At 34.6% G+C, this 19,936-nt stretch overlaps 1 protein-coding gene across 2 annotated transcripts in view; it reads left to right on the forward strand.

The window, feature by feature from the left end:
• LOC122796397 (calcium/calmodulin-dependent 3',5'-cyclic nucleotide phosphodiesterase 1C-like) overlaps positions 1–19,936 on the forward strand; it is a 2,375,955-nt gene that overhangs the window by 119,270 nt on the left and 2,236,749 nt on the right. For both annotated transcript variants that reach the window (XM_044064848.1, XM_044064849.1), the window contains exon 2: positions 9,491–9,517. In XM_044064848.1, coding sequence (XP_043920783.1) covers positions 9,491–9,517 — 27 coding nt within the window. The remainder of the gene's footprint in view (positions 1–9,490; positions 9,518–19,936) is intronic.

Below are 19,936 nucleotides of genomic sequence, written 5' to 3' on the forward strand. Positions count from 1 at the left end.
ACGGCATATATACCTTCAAATATTTGGTGCATAAGCTGAGAAGATGTGATAGGTTCACATTTGTATGATGAGGGGCTTTTAAACTGTGATTTGAATGTTGTTGATTGTCTGATGAAGTCTGGATAATATCTGGCTGAAAAGCACTTTATGCTATTTTTTTGTCTTGTCACAGTGTATTTTAAAGTATTGATTTTGTGTGGAATTCTTGTAGTAAAGGAGCATTTTATCTACATCGGAGCGTGGAGGCTGGTGCTTGCTGTATATTTACTTGCCAGTATGAAGTTATGTGACCAGAACTGATATGTGCAGACTGAGGGGATGACACTTGCACAATGTTCACATATAGCAGTGTGGCACTGCCTCACAATACAGAGTAACCCCCCTATTTCTACACAAATGCCCTATGTGGCATTGAGTAACTGAACTGGTGGCCCACATGTCATAAAAGAACAAAGGCATGGGGGATATGCACATGCCAGAGCATGCAGAGTCGATATGATGGATTACCAGGAGCATTTACTGGCAGGCAGAGGCCATGTACAACAATGTACAGCTAACATTGTGCTGTATTATCAGCGCAATTCAAAAATAGTTGGGAGCATTTTGAGGTCAGTGTTATATAAAAATTATGTTATCAATTGCTACACTGATTGGCTTATAAAATGCCTTTGAAAAATGCAGGCGTGCTTTCTACAGACATTACAGTATATAATAGCCAACAGAACAAACTGTAATAAAAGGTGACAGTCTATCAACAGGTAGGGGCACAGATAACTTCTGTGTGGCAGCGTGCAAAGGTAACCTTAATACATTGGGAATTACATTGTTTGGGGAGGGTGAATGCATAAATGGTAAAAGCCCTGGCTGTCACCAGCCTACCTTTGGGAATTATTAATGCCAAAATTTGGTGGAGTGGCTGTGTTGGGAACAGCACAGCTACTTCATGAATGGAGAACAGTAACAGTCATCCTGATGCACAAAGGTGGGCTATCTACAGACCCTGGAAACTACAGACCCATAAGTCTCTCTAGTATCATATGCAAAGCCATGGAAAGAATTATCACTGAAATGACCAGTAGTGACATAGGAAACCTCCAGATGCTGCACCCAACCCGGTTTGGTTTCATCAAGGACAGGTCATGCCTACTCAACCTGGTGGACTTCTTTGAAAAGGTCACCAAAGCAATGGATGAGGGTAAAATGGTTCACGCTGCCTACTTTGAACTGTCTAAGGCATTTGACACAATACTGCTCTCAGGCATTGTTGACAAACTGAAGAGGTTAGGTACAAACTCTTATATCACTCAGTGTGTAGCCAGCTGGTTCAGAGACAGGACTCAGGAAGTCTGAACTGAGGAGTCCACATCTACAAAGAAGCCAGTCACAAGCGGAGTCCAGCAGGGATCCGCCTTGAGACTGCTTCTTTTTGGAATGTACTTCTCTGAAGTCAGGGCCAATGTTAGCAGCCTCTGGCTGGCTAAATTTGCAGATGATTGCAAATTAGGAGCTGTTACTGAATTTCCCACTGACACAAATGTTCTCCAGGAAAGGCTGGCACAGACAAACAACTGGTGTCAGAGCCATGGACTAAACCGAAATGCCATGAAATGCATAATAGTATCATTCAAGAAGACATCTACCCCTGGTAACTATCATATTTCCAACACATCCCTAAGAGATGACACAGTAGTCTGGGACTTTGGGACACACAAAGACAGTAATCTAGCCTTTGACCATCATGTGAGGAAATCATTCTATATTGTGCAACTTATGCAACTTATAAACAAAGGTATGGCATCTAGGTTCAAGAAAGTCATTGTTCTACTATATTAGGCATTCATCAGACCTATCATTGAGTATAATGCCCCATTTGGTATGTACCTAACCAGGTTTATCCAGCAATTGAAATGTCCACGGAGGTTCCTCACTAAAAGAATTCAGGGTGTAAGTAACATGTTCTACGCAGACCCACTTAAGGCCCTATCCCTGTATTCTGTCTCCTACAGGCTGTTGAGGATAGATCTATGCCTGGCATACAAGGCATTGCCAGACCCCACTCTGATAGACCTGCTGCATATCCAGAAAACAAATAGCACCAGAATTACCCATTCTAAAGACTTAAACCTTGCCTGTGATATAAATAGGACCTGCTGAAGAGACAGGTATGTATCCCAGAGACTACCCCTTCTATGGAACAGGTTCCCCATCCATGTGAAGCAGAGTTCTTCCCTAGCCCAATTCAAGTGTAACTTGGACAACTGGATGGGAAACAGGAAATTCATCACCGGTTTGGCACCTATGTCTCTAATTGATGCAGTTAGACTGTAAATGGTTCATCTCCCAGAGGACCCTGCTTTTGAATGTTTCACCTCCCAAGCCTTTGCTTACACTTATCAAGGGTATCAGAAATTGTCAGAGATTTGGGATGCATGGCTAGGCTTAAAAAGGCCCTTGATGTTGTTAGCCTAGAAAACACCTATTAACCTATATGAGGTATGTGGGAAGAAACACACTATGTTGCAGAAGTCCTACTGATATCCAGTTGAAATGGGGGAATATTTACTCCTGGTGCATAGGTCATACTTCAGATGTGTCAAGGACACACTTTAGTATTAATGTGGTGGGGGTGTAGGCCAGTATATACACATCACAGGATGCAGGTTATATCATGAGCTCTAACCATGCTAGTACCAAAGCATGCTTTGGGACATGGCATGTGCCAACACTGTTAAGCATGTAAGTCTCATATTGCAGGTACAGCTTTATCATAAATGCTTCACAATTAGAGGGGATGGGTTCCAGTCTGTGTCCAGGCACTAAACATAGGTGCATATTCATGTGTGTAGGTATTCAGATGGAACCTAAACAGAGGCAGATATATTACAAGTCCTGCACTCTTATGTCAGGAAGATTCTGGAGTTAGGCAAGACTGAAGACTGACTAGGCTTTCTAGGAGTAGCTATGGCAGGACCTGGTCATTGATGTAAACACAATAGGTGGACATAATAGGACAAGAACATATCGCAAATATGATCCACCATGCATGTACAAAAAGCACAACCTATTGCCAGAGAAGGAGTGGCCAGGAAAAGACCAGCATCACTGACCACTCTCACAGACACTGAGCACTTTTTGGTATCCTTGTCTGGAGAGAGCTATTAGACGTCATACCTGGAGGAGGCCAGGATGTGGCTGCTAGACTGGTGACCACACTGTATGCACCTGTTAAGGCTGTACCAGATTGGTACTCCAGTGTACAAAGGGACATTATTCTCATTAACTCCCAGTGGTAGGCATTGGCATATTGCACACACAGGTATGTCAGGGATGCCACAACCACACATTGCAGCCTAAGGAATGTATATGTTCCTTGCCTTTGTAATATTTAACATTCATTTTTACTTTTGTTATAACAAAGGGGTGTGGGATTGTCACATATGTTCATTTATACACACAGATGTTTTTCTGTCTGCCTTCATGGGTTCTTCTAGTGTGGGTCAAGCACAACAAGACATGACATGTCTGATGTAAGTGCAGCACTGGTACCTGATAATGATAGCAGCCTGTTGACAACTTAGGACAACACATTGTCAATATCAGTAACACATACAGTGGAGGACTCTGTACCAGCCATATTTACCAACATGCCCATGGGGGCTGTGAACACTTGACAGATGGTCACCTTGTCCATGGAGGGTCAGAAAATGTATGCCAGCACATCACCAAGTGTACTGTCCTTGCCTGCACATCCAATACCAGTGAGCATTGGGACCACTGCAGAGTGTGCACAGAGCACGAAGCAGTAGCATGTTACCAGGCAGGCACTGGCAGTAAAGCTCCTGCTCAAAGCTTGACCTAGATGAAGCACAACACCAATCAGTGGATGTGCAGGTCAGTGATGCAAGCACGGGCAAATGCCTTTCAAGCCATGTAAGATATGATTAGGGTGATGCGTGCCATACATGATGACCTGCATAAGGGTCTGCAATGTCTGCATAGTGATATGGCATCTAGCAACAGGAAACACACCCACCTTCTCATGGAATTGGAGCCACCAATGTGTCTAGTTGGACAGTTTGCCTTGATCATGCTATACACCATACACATGGACCATGATCCCAGGGCATGGCTCCACAGCTATCTCATACCTCTACTGCACTTGTGATGGCCACCACAATGTCATGAGCTGTCAAAATACCAAGGTTATGGCCCATAGCCATGCATGTGTACACCACCTCTGGCTCCAATGTGGGTATTTACCAAAGGGCAGGCTGTTGGGGTTATGGAGTTCCTTATCATCACTGCCACCTAATGGTAATGAGCTTACAGTGGTACAATGGGTACACCTTCTGGAATGTAGCCTCTGTGCTGTCATATACATCACAGGGCAAGGCAGTCAAGTGTATGCAGTTCCACACCATCCCTGACACCTGATGCTGATGACAGTATTAATCCATAATGGGGTCAACCACATGTCCATGGCCTTATACTGACTACATCCTACTCATCTGTGTATCCACAACACATCACTTCCACAGTCCTGCAGTTTTCTACCATCTGCTGCATGTATCACGCTACCTCAACACTGGGCATCCACCCAGACCATCTGCCTAACCACCCCAATTAAGTACCACCCTACCACTACACATTATACCCAGCTTCTCCTCAGACTCACAGACATGTATTAAAAATTTCCTCGTCCCAAGTCCCTCCCCTTTAGCCACTGCAAATTTGTGTCTCAGTACTCTTCCCCACATACAGAAATGATTAAAACTCTGCTCTACTCTCCACTTTGAGTTATATGGGTTAACTAACATCTGATGCACAGTGTGGCCAGTCAGTGCAGTACAGGGGTACTGCATACCCTGCTTTCAGTATTGCATTTATAAGATTGTCACTATCATGACCCATAGCTATGGAACAGGTATTGCCTTTTCTGAGTGGTGCAGTGTATTGCATCCAAGTTAGCCTTTCTTGAGTTTCCACTGCAAACAGTTTTTCCAACAACTCCTCCCCCAGCACCTTTCCACTGCTGGCTCTGGTCTGTCTAGCACTCTGATGGTGACCCTGTTTTGTAGTTGTTTGCATAAAACCATGTTGTGAAGCATAGCACAAATGGCAGACATATTTTTACTTGTTTCCAAAGCATATGCAATGCACCATCAAGAGTTATCAAGGCAATAGAAGTAGGCCTTCAGTACTTTGAATGCACACTGATGATCTGTACCACTGCAATGTCGTATGACATCTGTCATAGCCTGAGGTTTGTGTTGAGATGTCATGAGCCTTGGCTTCAGTGTGTATCCAGCATCACAATGCAATGCACAATAGTGGAGATCTTTACAAGGGGACTGCAGCCCACACACCTGTTGGTATCTTTCTGCATTTTGTGAGGGTGTGATGATTTACAAATTAAGAGCCTTTGTGGAAAATTAGTCCACAAAAAGCAATGGTATAGGTCATGTGTCACAAATGTGGTAATCCATGGAAGTGCCTGGGTATTGCACAGACACACTGTAAATAATACTTTGAACATTGCACACAACCTAGCAGTTGATGGAGCTGCAGCCTTTCCAGCAGACATGCTGGATGCCATGAGGACAAAGAAGGACCCTGATAACAATGTGAGTGTAGACAATGGCCCTTAGAAGTTCAAGGAAATGGGCTATCTCATAAACTGTCCATATTATTGTGTTTCTGTCCTCTGAAGTCAATGGAAACCACATGCACTTCTCTACTTGTTGCAGCACAGCATCCAGGAACTCATGAGGCGGTTGCCTGTGAAACTCCTACTGTTTTCCCTCACTACTGCTAGGAATTCTCTGTAATAAGGATATACAATGCTATACTGACATGTGTGTCCACTGGGATGGGTAGTTTCTATATCCAATGTGATTTCACATGAAGATAGTACATGTTTTAAAGGTCACATATGGTATCTCTAGCCACACGGTAGTGTTCAGCTGTATCACTGCTATGGAAGTGATGGTAGGCCAGCCACAGACAGACCCAACTCAGATGCAGAGGCTGACATCACCCAACACTGTCGTCTCTGTCACTGAGAATGGCAGGTAGCAAGAGTTATTCACACATATTACTCCTTGCATCTAAGCTCTGTCAGAATGTCTGTTCAACAGGAAATGATGGTATGCAGATTCATTACTTGTTGTGGCTCATAGAACAATTTTTATTTATTTCTGAATTGCTACTCAGTGTTTTTACCCTAATTTGCATTTACAGTTGGCCTTATTTTCATTTTGTCACTCATTTGCATATCATTATAATATTTGTTTAGAAGTTTGAATTTGCATGTAGCACAGTTTCACTATGTGTGTCTCTGAAATCCCCCACACATCCTGCACAGCACTGCTCATCCTATTATTTCACTTACAAACACCAAAATAAATGAAAGGGAAAAAGGATGCTACCAGAGTCAAACAGAAAACATGCTTCCTTCTTTACTAAACTAAAATCAAAATCATTAAATGCTTTCATCCTAAAACATCTGGGACTCCTTCAAAATGATCCTTAAGTCAGTCATTGCAGTTTTATATACTTTAGAACGCATGACAAAACGGGTGAAAGTTTAAAACCACATATTAAAAAAGGACAACTCATACTTAATGTAAATCACCATGTGACATACCATTTTTATCTTTTACAAATATAAAGCTCTCAGTTTTAAAATACATGTAATAGAGGCATGATCATTCTACTTTAAAGTGTATCTGCCACCAAAGCTCATGTGCTACCAAATGCTCATCCCATGTTCCTCAGCTTGGATTTATTTCAATGTTCTCAATAACAACAAATTGAAATATATGAGCAGGATAACAATTGCTATGCTTATATAAAGCATTGTTTAAATTTTCTTTTTTAACATCAAGTACATGTTAACAAATTCTCTCATAGAGTTTTGTCTGGGTTTTTACAGTATAAAATCCAAGACAATTCTGGCAAAGAGCAATATGTACTACCCCCTTCATTCCACCGTTGAAAAATCCCTTTATAAAAATATTTCCAAAAACCTATACAGTACCAGAAGAAGTCATTAAAGCCATTAAGTAAGAAAAAAAAGTGGTGTACCAAGGTAATAGCATGTCAGGATTTACTATGGAGACTGTTATTAAATGAGTTACCTGCAAAGGGGAATATGCCATATAGAAAGAAAGTCAAAAGGGTGTGTTTATTTTTTGGAGAGGGAGAGACAACAGAACACATTGTTTTTGAAATATAAAAGAGTGGTGAAACTCTGGAAAAAGTTGTACAAATAATTTTTTTGATAACATTACTGACATAATATAGATATGAATATGATTTTGTATGGATATTATAAGAACAAGATGAAAGAATATGTGAGAAGAGTGGATAACAATTTATGTATTATGAGTTATTTGGAATGAAGTTTGAATGAAATTTTGTTTAATGGGAAACGGATTTTGACAGATATATAGTGAACAGTCAGATTATGTTTGTGGATGAAGGAGTGGAGGTGATTATGGAAGTATAATAATGAGGATGTTATAAGAAAACTGATAAGTAGAAAAAAATAGAAATGTGTATCCATGCAGCTGTAAATATGTAAATATTTTTTTTTTATGTTGTGTTAAATAATGGACCTGTACTCTTTTTGATGGGTGCCATTGGATCTTTTGCACCCACTTAAGCTACTTCCATCTGAAGCAGATGAGACCTCGGTTTAACATCTCATCTAAAGATAACAACTGGCGAGTTAAATTGGAGCATCCTTCTACTTTTTTTGGTTTTATCTAAAGATAACACTCTCAGGAGTGCAGTACATGGCCCTGTCTTCATTTTGCACTGCTGTATCATTAATTAATCTATGTGGTGTGGGAACAGAACCCACAATCTTCTGCACTAAAAGCAGATATGCGACCTGTTGTGCCACTGACACTGTTAGCAGCTAGATGCTATCCATACAATAGCCATTTCTTGATTACAGAATAGCTGAAAAGATGTTAACGAAAACACAGTACCTCTATATCTGAGAGATGCAGCTATGTTAGCGGCTGATTAAAAATAAGAACATGGATGTAAAGCATCTTGCCTGCATTGAGGACCATAAGTTTTTTAGAAAAAAAACATATAATTTATTCTTTTGTGAGTTTGTAGAAATATTCGTTCAGTCACTTTCCCTTGCTGAAGGTCAAGACTTTGATACACCAGCCCACACATGACCTGGGCATAAAAAGCTTATTTTTTTCAATCATGTACTTTAACTTATTATGTTAATGTACATGTATGTTTCTGTCATCCCCTCCACACACACACACACACACACACACACACACACACACACACACACACACACACACACACAAAGGAACTCTTTTTACACCAGTTTGTGGCTTCCTGTGAAATATAACAGCATCAGAATTGTAGTGTCATAGCTCCAATATTTTTTCTTTTGATTTTTAAGCAGTATTTTTATTTTAGTTGACCTCACTATGTATAACTATATTTCATTCCTATGTCAATTCAACTGACTTCCTTATGTGCCTTGCCATTCTGCTTTTTATTAAAACAAAAAAATGACCTGCAATAAGAAAGGTTGGTATTCTATATTTATTTTACATATACTCCTGTCCATTAAAATTAAATATTTTTCTTGCTTATAAAAAGGTGTATGTTTATACTTCTTTTTAAACTAATTAAGTAGGTAAATAGCTATCATAATACTACAGCATTTTTAAGAAATGACTGACTGAAGTAGATTGACAACATGAGTATGCAAGGGCCACTGTATATTTTTTTTTCAGAATTCATCTACATTTGTGTCATATATGTTGCCAGCTGATATCCTTAGCATTTTGTATATTTTTCTGAATAAGATACACAAGGTCATCATTATGTACTGAATCAGTATATACATACTTGCAGGTTTTGTGTTAAAATTGTTCCTCTTAACCAGTGCTAACAATGCTTTTAGCCATGCAATAAGCTTTCAGTATCAGACACAAAAGACATTTTCTTAGAAATGGCATTTGACACTTGTTAAACTGAGTGACTGTTCACTGAAATCTTTTAAAATAAAATTATTTTGTTAGATTATTTGTCCTGACTGTCTGGTACTTGAAATGCTAATTCTAAGGTACATCGACTACATCATAAACCTTAAAATCAACATGTGGATGGGAGAGAAGGCTATATAGATTGCAGGCAGAGACAGACATACAGACATAGAGGATGTGGGACAGAGAGAGAGATAAATGTATAGCTAAGTGGTCGATTTAAAACAGTGGTAGTAATGGTGAATAATTAAACACTGCAGACACTGTGTGCTGCCATTAACTACTTATTCAATGTCTCATGAGATTTATACAAAGGACATGTTTTATTTTATATAGTTATTTTTCTCTCTCACTACACAATTAAGTGCTACACTGTTGTCCTGGAAAATTTGCTGGGCCACTACAGGTCAACAAATGGACTTCACTTTTTTGTTCTGATATTTATTTTTCTTCTACAGGAGAAAATACAAGAAGACATCACAGAGGTAAGAGCATTCATTGAAGGATGTAATGTTGTTCAGTCAGCCATGGCTTCAGTTCCTTTAAAGCTGATGAAAGTATTTATTCCATGAAGGTTGTACAGTTCAAAAACCCTGATGTTCTCTAGGGGGTTTGTTTTAAAAGGTCTGTTTACCATTATTCATTTTCAATGCATCATATCGAGCAATTAAAAGCTTATAGACAGCATTACGTTAAAAACAAAAATCGTGACAATAAAATCTGCATGGCAAACTGTATTGTGATCATCAAAGAATGCATTTTGTTTAAAATTGCCTTTAATTCTAACTGTGTAGGGTTTGCAATAAACCTGTAAGAAGCATTGCAGGTCTGTAGTTATGCACAGAAAGTTTTCCACTAAGAAAATCCACAAGATAAACATTTCTATAGAGATATCTGCTAGAATCTAGATAGCAATATTGCCATGGATTTTATTTTAAAAAATTGTCAAAAGTGAACAAGTATGATGCAGATAAACACTGGATAGTTAATAATGTCCTTATAAAAGCTTTAACTGCCTGTTACACATTTACCTTCAGTATAACGCAATGAAGAGATGCCTATATTATTTCTCATATAGTCCTTTTAAGGGAAAGTTCTAATAACATGGAGTTTTTTTATTAATATGTTTTATTATTATATGTCATTATATCTTCAACTTCAGTATCTGTGTGTGTTTGTGTGTGTGTGTGTGTGTGTGTGTGTGTGTGTGTGTGTGTGTGTGTGTGTGTGTGTGTGTGTGTGTGTGTGTGTGTGTGTGTGTGTGTTTATGTGCACATGAAAAAGAAATGTAGAGAATTATTTTTTAAAACAAATGCAAAGTGATAAAATGTGCTGCAAATCACTGTACAAGGTTCCTAAAATATAAGCATTCTGGGTAATACTCATAGTAATAAAAATACTTAAGTCTATGCACTCTTTTCAGGACTAGTGTATCTGTATGAATTACAATTTTCATAAGACTGCTAATGGTATGAGTTATACTGAATGTTAATGGATTCCAATTACGCTTTTGCAGAACCATGTGATACTATTTCTGGTATAATTTCATGGCAAGCAATACCTATAACATGATATGATATGATGTTTTAGATGCATTTGGTTATTTAAAGGTTCAAGAAATGTTTTGCTTTATATCTGTGGAATCAAGTTAAACACATAGCCTGAGTGGAAATGCATGTTGGTGTAAAGTCATACATAAGCCTGAAGTTTCCTGACATGCAAGTATCAAGGAGGTTGAAAGCTCTTTCTTGATATATTTGTTAAGATTTTGTTCCAGACAGTGGCTTGCAGAAGTAAATGTCTTTTTCCAACACTGACTGCATCTTTCTCTGGTTAAATAATGTTATTAGTTTTAGAAAAATGGACAGCTGGATGGTTCAGGATTCTAAAAATGTTTTGGCTTCATATAATGTTCTGTAGTCATTACAATAAGATATTATTTACTACTATATGTATATATCTATATCTATATCTATATCTATATCTATTTATATTTTATATATATATATATATATTTACATACACATAGATATATCTATAAATAATCAATATATATATATATATATATATATATATATATATATATATATATATATAGATAGATAGCTAGATAGATATGACTTCAATTTAAAACATCTTTCAGTAACATTAATGCATTTGTGTGCCTTCTGGTATTTATCTTTGAGCTATGTTCATCTTTGAAATATATTAACTGCACTGATGTGTTAAAGTTGTTTAGAAATATGAAAATAAGGAGTTTTATACTTTGAAAAGTACAGAAAAATGCTACAAGAATGCAAAAGTCCTTATTTTAAAATTTAGACTAGTGAAAGTACAGGGGCATGAGAAATACCTGTAATGCAGAATCAGAACATAATTAAGACCAGTATTTGCTTGTTATTCCAGTTACATGGGGAGAAGCAAGCTGTGAGTCATGTATGAAATTCTCTCCTTTTTATAAACTTTGGAAACCCATGAAGTGTTAAATGAACCATTGCCCCACCCTCCCCATATGTTTCTTTTTTTTTTAATTGTTTTTATTGGTTTTCAAATATTAAAAACAATTACATAAATTTCACAAGTAATGAAACACAGTATATTAATACAAACTATATACAAACTATATACAGAGTCCAAAATAGTTGCTAAGTCTTCAATAGAGTTTACATTTTGTCTAATAATCTTTTGAGCTTTATCCATGCAATTTGTTTATGAGTCACATTTGAGGTATGTAACAAAGCTGTTTGTAATTCCCTACTACAAATAATCTTAGACTAGAAAAGATGAATACAGCTGTCTCAAAGTCCAACACAGTAAGTTGAAACAAAAAATATGAGCAATAAGACTAGTCGGACTACCACGAAAAAGCATAAAAAAAGATTTATTGAATTAAAAACAGATAAGCGCTTCTGTGTACTCGTCTGGTACGCTTCATCAGATCTAATTAAACAAAATATCTGCTTGCATTTAAATAGTGTGGTATAATTAATTATCATTCAATTAAACAATTATCTTGATATAGATTAATACAACTCTATAGCAAAAAATATGTATCAATAAAATCAGTCTATATATTATCATTTCATTGACAAAATCTACAAAATAAATATAAATAAGGAAACTGTAGTAAGAAATAACAGAAATGAATACATGTATATTGTAAAGTAGAGTGTATATATAACATAAACGCATATAGAATATGACATTATGAAAAGTGTATGATATAAGCGCTGTATGAAAACATGAAACATGTAAATAAAAATGTATATAAAGCTGAAAATAAAATATTAACTAAGGTCATGTAAAAACAGTCAGATAAATGAGCTAGGACAAAATAAAATGAGATGAAATATACATGAATATATTGTGAAAAGAGATGGAATGTTGATAACTGAAATAAACATGTAAAAAACAGATAACATATGCATATAATATGATTGACATATTATTTCAGACGACGTGATTCTAATATGGGTTTGATTGTAATAAATTGATTCAGACCTGGTTCTTGATGTGCTTTTAGTTTTAGAATCCATTCCAATTCCACTTTTTCTAAGTAATTCATATTATTGCCTCCTCTCTTGTTAATGGGTATTATCTGGATGACCCTGAATCTAAAACTATGTCCTTTGAATGCAGAGCAATGCTTGGCTAAAGCATTTTTCTGACTGGATTTCTTAATGTCGTACATGTGGTTATATATTCTGTCCTTTAGTCTCCTGGTAGTCATACCTATATAAAATGTCTGAAATGTGTCACAGTTGGCAAGGTATATCAAATTTGTGCTGTCACAGGAGGCATGAAACCTAGGTTCAAACCTATAGTTAGAACTAGGATGTCTAAATGTCTGGTCTTTGGTGATCATAGAACACATGTTACATCTACCACATGGAAAACTACATATCATTGTGGACCATTTCATAAATTTATGGTCCTCTTCTTTACTATTAGGCTCAACACATAGAATTCTCTTTAAGCTTTTACTATTTCTATATGTAAACCTAGGTCTTTCATCCAGAATTTTACTTATATCTGGATCAGCCATAAGAATATACCAACTCTTTGTTATAATTCTGGTAATTTCTTTATTATCACTCATATATCTGGGGATAAAAGTTATTTTATGTTGGTTCTTAGATCAATATTTATTGTTGCCCTTATGGCTGGTCTGTTTCTGTATACATTCTGTATGGGGTCTATCTAATATTGATGTCCTGATTTCTTTAATAATGCTATTGTTATAACCTCTATCTGTGAATAGGCCCTCCAGAATGTTAGCTTGTTGTTTTAATTCTCTGGGTTCTTTACATAGTTTGCATAACCTTGTGAATTGGCTTTTTACAATATTGGGAAAAACATGTCTAGGATGCATGCTGTTATAGTGTAGTAGCATATTTTTCCAACATGTTTTTCTGTATAAAGAAGTTGATAAATTGCCTTGTTCATTTTTCTTAATGGTAATATCCAAAAGATTCACACTAGAACTAGAATAATCAATAGTAAATTTTAGAAATTCAGTGGTAGATTCCAAATATTGAACAAATTCTTTTAATTCATTTGATGTACCATCCCACAAAATAAGTATGTCGTCCACAAACCTCTTATATAATAAAATGCTAGTGTAGTATTTACTGTTAAAGAGGTAGTTTTTCTCCCAATAGTGGACGACCAAATTGGCATATGTATTTGCACATGGGGTACCCATGGCGACACCCCATTTCTGTAAATATAATTTGTTGTCAAACATGAAAACATTATTAGAAAGAACCATGTCTAATAGTGCAGTAAGCAGAATTTGTTCATTGGTATTAAAATCTTCTGAGTGGCATAATAACTCTCTAATAGCTTGAATGCCATATTCATTTGGAATGGATGTAAATAAGTTTTTAACATCTAATAAGCAGTTATCAGGCAAACTTTCATAAGATAAAAAATCTAAATTACCAATTAATTGATATGTGTCCCGTAGTATGGAAGGTATATTACTGACTAAAGGGCTCAATTTCTTTTCTATAAAAACAAAGATTGTTTCAGTTACCCATCCATCCCCTACTACATTGGGTCTCATGGGTATAGGAGTGAGATTCTTATGAACTTTTGGGAGTCCTTTAATGTAGGGTGTACGTGGTTGTTCAATAAGAAAATATAAATATAAATCATAATCTATCTGTCTGCATAGTAAAAGGTCATATAAATCACTGTGTATAACATTAATGATATTGGCTAGTTCTTTATAGCTGATTTCATTGTATGTGGTTATATCCTGTAGCATATAAAGCATAGTCTCATAATAATCTTTAGTGTTCATTAATACAATGGCACCACCCTTGTCAGCTGGTTTTACCATTACTTCTTCATTTCTAGCTAAATTATGTAATGCAAGCCATTCTTTCTTACTAAAACTGTGATATTCGCATAAACGTTCATTACAAAAGAAATACGCATAAAAATCATTTTCACATAATCTCATAAAACAATCAAGATTAGCTGTAGGTATAGGCGTAAAAGTGCTTTTTCGTTTTGGATGATATGCTATATCTGTATTAACATCGTCAGGTTTATAAGGAAATAATAATTTTAGAGAGACAGAACGTCCAAATAGTCTCAAGTCCACAAGTAATTCACTTAACTTACTTGTCTGTGATGGAATATACGACAAACCTCTGCTGAGTATAGACAAAATAATAGGAGAGGGACCAAACCTTGAAAAATTAAATATAATGTCATTTAATCCTTTAACCGTCACCTCCTCTCGTAGTTCTCATTGGAGTATTTTCTCTTTCTGCTGCCCCAACTGCCCGATCTTCTCCTGGATGTTATTCACGTTTGTACTGGAAAGGGTAAAAAATCTTCCATGCTGCCAGTATATACCTTCGGTTTTGCTCCTAATGAGATGGCTTTCTGTCTGGCCGCTAGAGCTTGCTGGTTTAGTGGCGGAGTGTCTTTAGGCCCACTTCCGTTGGACTCAGCGTTTCCTGTGGATGACGTAATCAGTAGATTTATAACATTAGATTCAGGAGTTGACGTTGTAGTTAAAGGGGCAACATCATGCATTATCAATTTATCTGTAGCGTTGTCATCTGTGGAAATAGACTGGTGTGATGAAGCTTGTATAAAGTTATGTTTGTCATTTCTCGACCATACAAAGACTTGACCTAAGGAAAAATCTTTAAAGTCTCTTGTTAGTTTTCGATGTTTGATCTGTTGTAGTTTGTCGCTATAAGTGGCGACTTGGGAATATATATTCTCTAATCTTCTTTCATATATTGCCCCTTTAAATCTGTCACAGATATCTCTATTCAAGGTTTCTACCTTTGTGTTCACCTCAGTTTCAATAGGTAAAAAATAGTCAATGATTAAGTTTATATATTTATTGCTCAATTCAATATTTAATTGCTGCCATTTTTTGAGCAATTCCGGATGGCTGTTGCCATAGGAAGGCACGCATAAAACTCTCATGCCCTGAGGTATGACATCTTTTTTATTCTTTTTCGTGGTAGTTCGACTAGTCTTATTGCTCATACAAATAATCTTAGTAAGATATATAAATTCATTAAAAGAGAGGATATTTCTACATTTCCAGTTTCTGGTAATGATTTTTCTTGCTATAGCAAGAAGGGTCCAAAGAAGTTTAATTTGATTTAATGGAACATACCTTGGCATTGGTGCATTAAAAAGCAACAAAGAATTAGACATTTTGCATCTGTCTGACCACAAAGCTTTAATAAAATTTTTAAACTCAGTCCAAAATGTTGTTACTGTTCTACATTCTAGAAACATATGTGCCTAGTCAGCATCCAATAGCTCTTCACATTGCCAATATCTACAAGAGTCCTTGTTTATTCTAGTGGCTTTTTGTGGTGTAATAAAACTTCTATGGATAAGTTTCCAAGTGAAATTTTTCCAATATGTCGATAAAGATGTATAATGTACAGATTTAAGAATTAATATTTTATCATTTTCTGATAATTGTGTGTTATTAAAATTAATCATGTAGTTCCATAAATTGTTTTCTGATATTATTGAATCAGATCTAAGAATACTATAAAATCTAGATATTGAAATACCTACACTATATCCTAAATGGGAAAATTCAAAAAGGATAGATAACTTTTTGGGAATGTCTGTTATAACAGAAAAGTGATATCTCTTGGATTTGGCTAGGATAAACTTTCTAAAGATTTGTATATTTAACCAATTATTATTGGGAGCATTTTATCTAGCTAAGAGATAAGTGATGTCATGAATATTATTGTCTCCTAAAAATTGGTGCCAAAATATTAAACCATTTTCTTCCATAATTTTTATTTTCGCCATGTTAAAGGAGTCCAAACAACCATTGGTTAAGATTATTGGGAACATTAAGATGGACAAATTATTAGTTAGTAGATTTTTATTTATTACTTTTTAAAAATTTTGCAAGATATAATTAATTATAGGAATAAATTTTAAAATGTTCACCTCACTATTAAAAAAGAATTCTTTAATTACTATGCAAAACTTAATTTTTACAGAGCAGTCTATACCCTTAGTTACAGATTTAATATTACTTACTAGGATTGCTTTATGTAAATATTTCCAATTTGAAGAGTATTTCGGGCTTAACCATAAACTTGTTATATTAAGAATAGCATCTGCATAAAGTTCAAGATTAGGAAAAGCAATTCCTCCTTCAGTCCAATTTTTATAGTGCCAGTCATATTTAATTTTCGGTTTTTGAGGATGCCATAGAAATTTAATTAATAAAGAATTTAAATATTTTAGTTGCTTCCTAGAAGGAGGAGCTACTAGCGCTTGAAGAAAAAATAGAATTTTTGGCAATAAAATAATCTTTATCAGGGATAATCTTTCTTCCATGTTAAGGAGCATTTTATTCCATTTAATAGTATGCTCTCTGATTTGCTCCAACAAAATTTTATAATTTGGTTTTATAGTGTCTTTCCATTTAGTATGAATATAAATCCCTAGATATTTCAATTTGTCATTAGTCCAATTAAAATTATTATGAATAGATAAGGTGTTACTTCATTTTTTATTTATAAGAATAGTTTCTGTTTTATTCTGATTAAAACTAAGACTTGAGATCTCTTCGAAGAGTTTTAATGATCTAATAACATGGTCAATCAATAAATCAATATTGCCAATTGTTAATATGATGTCGTCAGCAAAAAGTAGAATTTTAGAGGAATAGTTTGCATCCACTTCAAAACTTCTTATATTGACATTGTTTCTTATAAAATTGGCAAAGGGTTCTATTGATAATGCAAATAATAAAGGAGACAAAGGGCAACCTTGTCTAGTGCCTTTTAGTATTTTAAATGGGCCAGATAAAAAGGCACCAATTTTAATATAAGCTATAGAACATTCGTATAGTTTCTTTAATAAATCTATAAAATCAGAAGAAAAATTTAATTCTTCTAGTACCATGTATAAATATGTCCAATTAATAGAATCAAATGCTTTATCTAGGTCTAGGCTAATGACTGAAAGTTCTTTTTTTTATTATTTGCAAAATCTATTAATGTTAGGAGTCTAAAAATATTATCATGAACTTTTCTGTTTAATATAAAACCTGCCTGATCATTGTTTATTAAAGTCGGCATCATTTGATTTAGTCTATTAGCTAATATAGAAGTGAATATTTTATAGTCAATATTTAACAAGGAAATGGGGCGATATGAGGAAACAAGTTTAGAATCTTTACCCTGCTTTAGAATGGGAGAAATTAATGAATATTTCCATGAAGGAAAAAGTTTACCACATCTTCGAAATTCTTCAAGTGCTATTACTAATATTTTCAAAACATTATCAGGGAAGATTTTATATAATTCACCTATTATACCATCAAGACCAGGGGCTTTATTATTTTTAAGGTTTTGTATTCTGTCTTTAACTTTTATCAATGATATTGATTTAAGTAATCTATTGTCTTGTTCCTGAGAAAGTTTGTTATTGATATTATTTCTTAAAAATTCTACTTTTGAATTACGTTTAGTAAAGTTTAGATTTGTTTTATTCATGGCATCATGATAGGAATGAAAAATTTTCAAAATTTCTTTTAGATCTGAAAAGTGTTTTGATTTCTTTTGAAGTATCTATTATCTCTGTTATATGTCTATTTTAGTCAAATGTTTCGCTTTAACTGCTAATCTGCGCATATGTTTGGGGTTGGAGGAATATGTTTGCAATTTTAATCTCTAGATTACTTTATGACTAAGGATTTCTAAATAGTCAAGGTTTAGTTGTTTTAATTCCAAGTTAGAACCCATATCTTTAGGGTGTAGTTTCATTTTTAAAGTGTCAATTTTCAATTGTATGGTGAATAATTCTTTTTCCCATTCTTTCCTCTTATGAAGATACCAGGTTTTTATTTCCCCATATAAATAAGACTTTAAAGAGTCCCAAATAATTATTTTATTTGTATCGATATTATTATTAATTTCAAGGAAATAATTCAATTCATTAATACACCATTCCTTAAATCCCTTTATCTTAATAATATAAGCTGGTAGTCTCTGCCAATGAATAAGATCATTTGGTTTAATATTAATTTTAAATATTATGGCATTGTGGTCTGACAGAGGGCAGGAAGTGATGAAAGCATCATGCGTCTTAGGTATTAAGTTATCAGATATAAACACTTTATCAATGGTTGTCTGAGTGCTATATCTATAAGAGAAATGTGTAAAATTAAGAGAACTCTGTTCTTTGATCACATATATATCTTTAAGATTATATAACTAGACAAAACTAATCCATTTTTTATCTGGGGTTTGTATCTTAACATTACTACTTTTAGTAGTATCTTTAACTGATAAGATACAATTAAAATCCCCTGCCATGATGATATCTCCTTTGGATTTTGCTGATATTATTTCCAAGTATTTATTTGCCGATTTAGCAACAATACCAGGTAACCAATAGACATTGGCTAAAGTGAAATATTTCTTATTTAATTCCAATACTACCAAACATAACATGCCATTTTTATCAGTGAAAGTATCAATTATTTTAGGAATTGGTAAAGATTTCTTCCAAAAAATCATTGTTCCTCTTCTCTTAGTTTGGAAATGCGATTCGGTTAGAAAATTGTATCTATTAAAATATATTTTGCCTAAGTCTTTCTGAATAATATGTGTTTCTTGCATAAATACAATATCAGCTTTATTAGAAGCCAGATATTTAGCCAATTTTCCTCTCTTAGTAGGGTTGTTAAGACCATTTACATTCAAAGATAAACATTTAAAAACAGACATTAAGTTATACTTTTGACAATTATATAGTATTTTGGACTTATACAGTGGATAAAATTCAGAGAACATAAAAACATAACTATATACAAAACTAACCATGAAACATCTAGTTCCTGGATTGATGAATAAATTATCAATACCACCCGCTATCATCATTAGTGCACAAGACTACTATTCACCTAATATATTATTAGACCAACAAACTAGGAACCTATTAACTCTCTAAGATGTATAAATGTTACTATTGGTCTATTAAGTAATTAAATTAAGACCATAACCTTAGAGTTCAAACATTTCTATTACTAGAGTACTTATACATATAAAATAAAATTTTAAAAGTTAAAAATTAATAAATAAATAGATAGGGATAAATATACCAGAAAAGTTATGGGTTATATTTCTAAAAGATATTAATAATAATTAGATATCTTTGAGAATTCTTTTATCCTATAATTTTTCTTCTTTTTCATCTTTTTGTTATATTTCAAATTTATTAAAAGAAAATAAAACAAACCTTCATTTCGATATTATTTTACCTACTTCTAAAATTATGTAGGAGATAACTATTATATAACCTATAGATCTATTTTCTTTTCTTCTAGTCTTTTCTTCAAGTTACGCTCAAAGATTATCTAAACATTTCCTTATCAT

This window comes from Protopterus annectens, chromosome 3.part0 (genome assembly GCF_019279795.1).
Source record: "Protopterus annectens isolate FY-2018-M chromosome 3.part0, PAN1.0, whole genome shotgun sequence".
In the NCBI taxonomy this organism is placed as follows: domain Eukaryota; kingdom Metazoa; phylum Chordata; order Ceratodontiformes; family Protopteridae; genus Protopterus; species Protopterus annectens.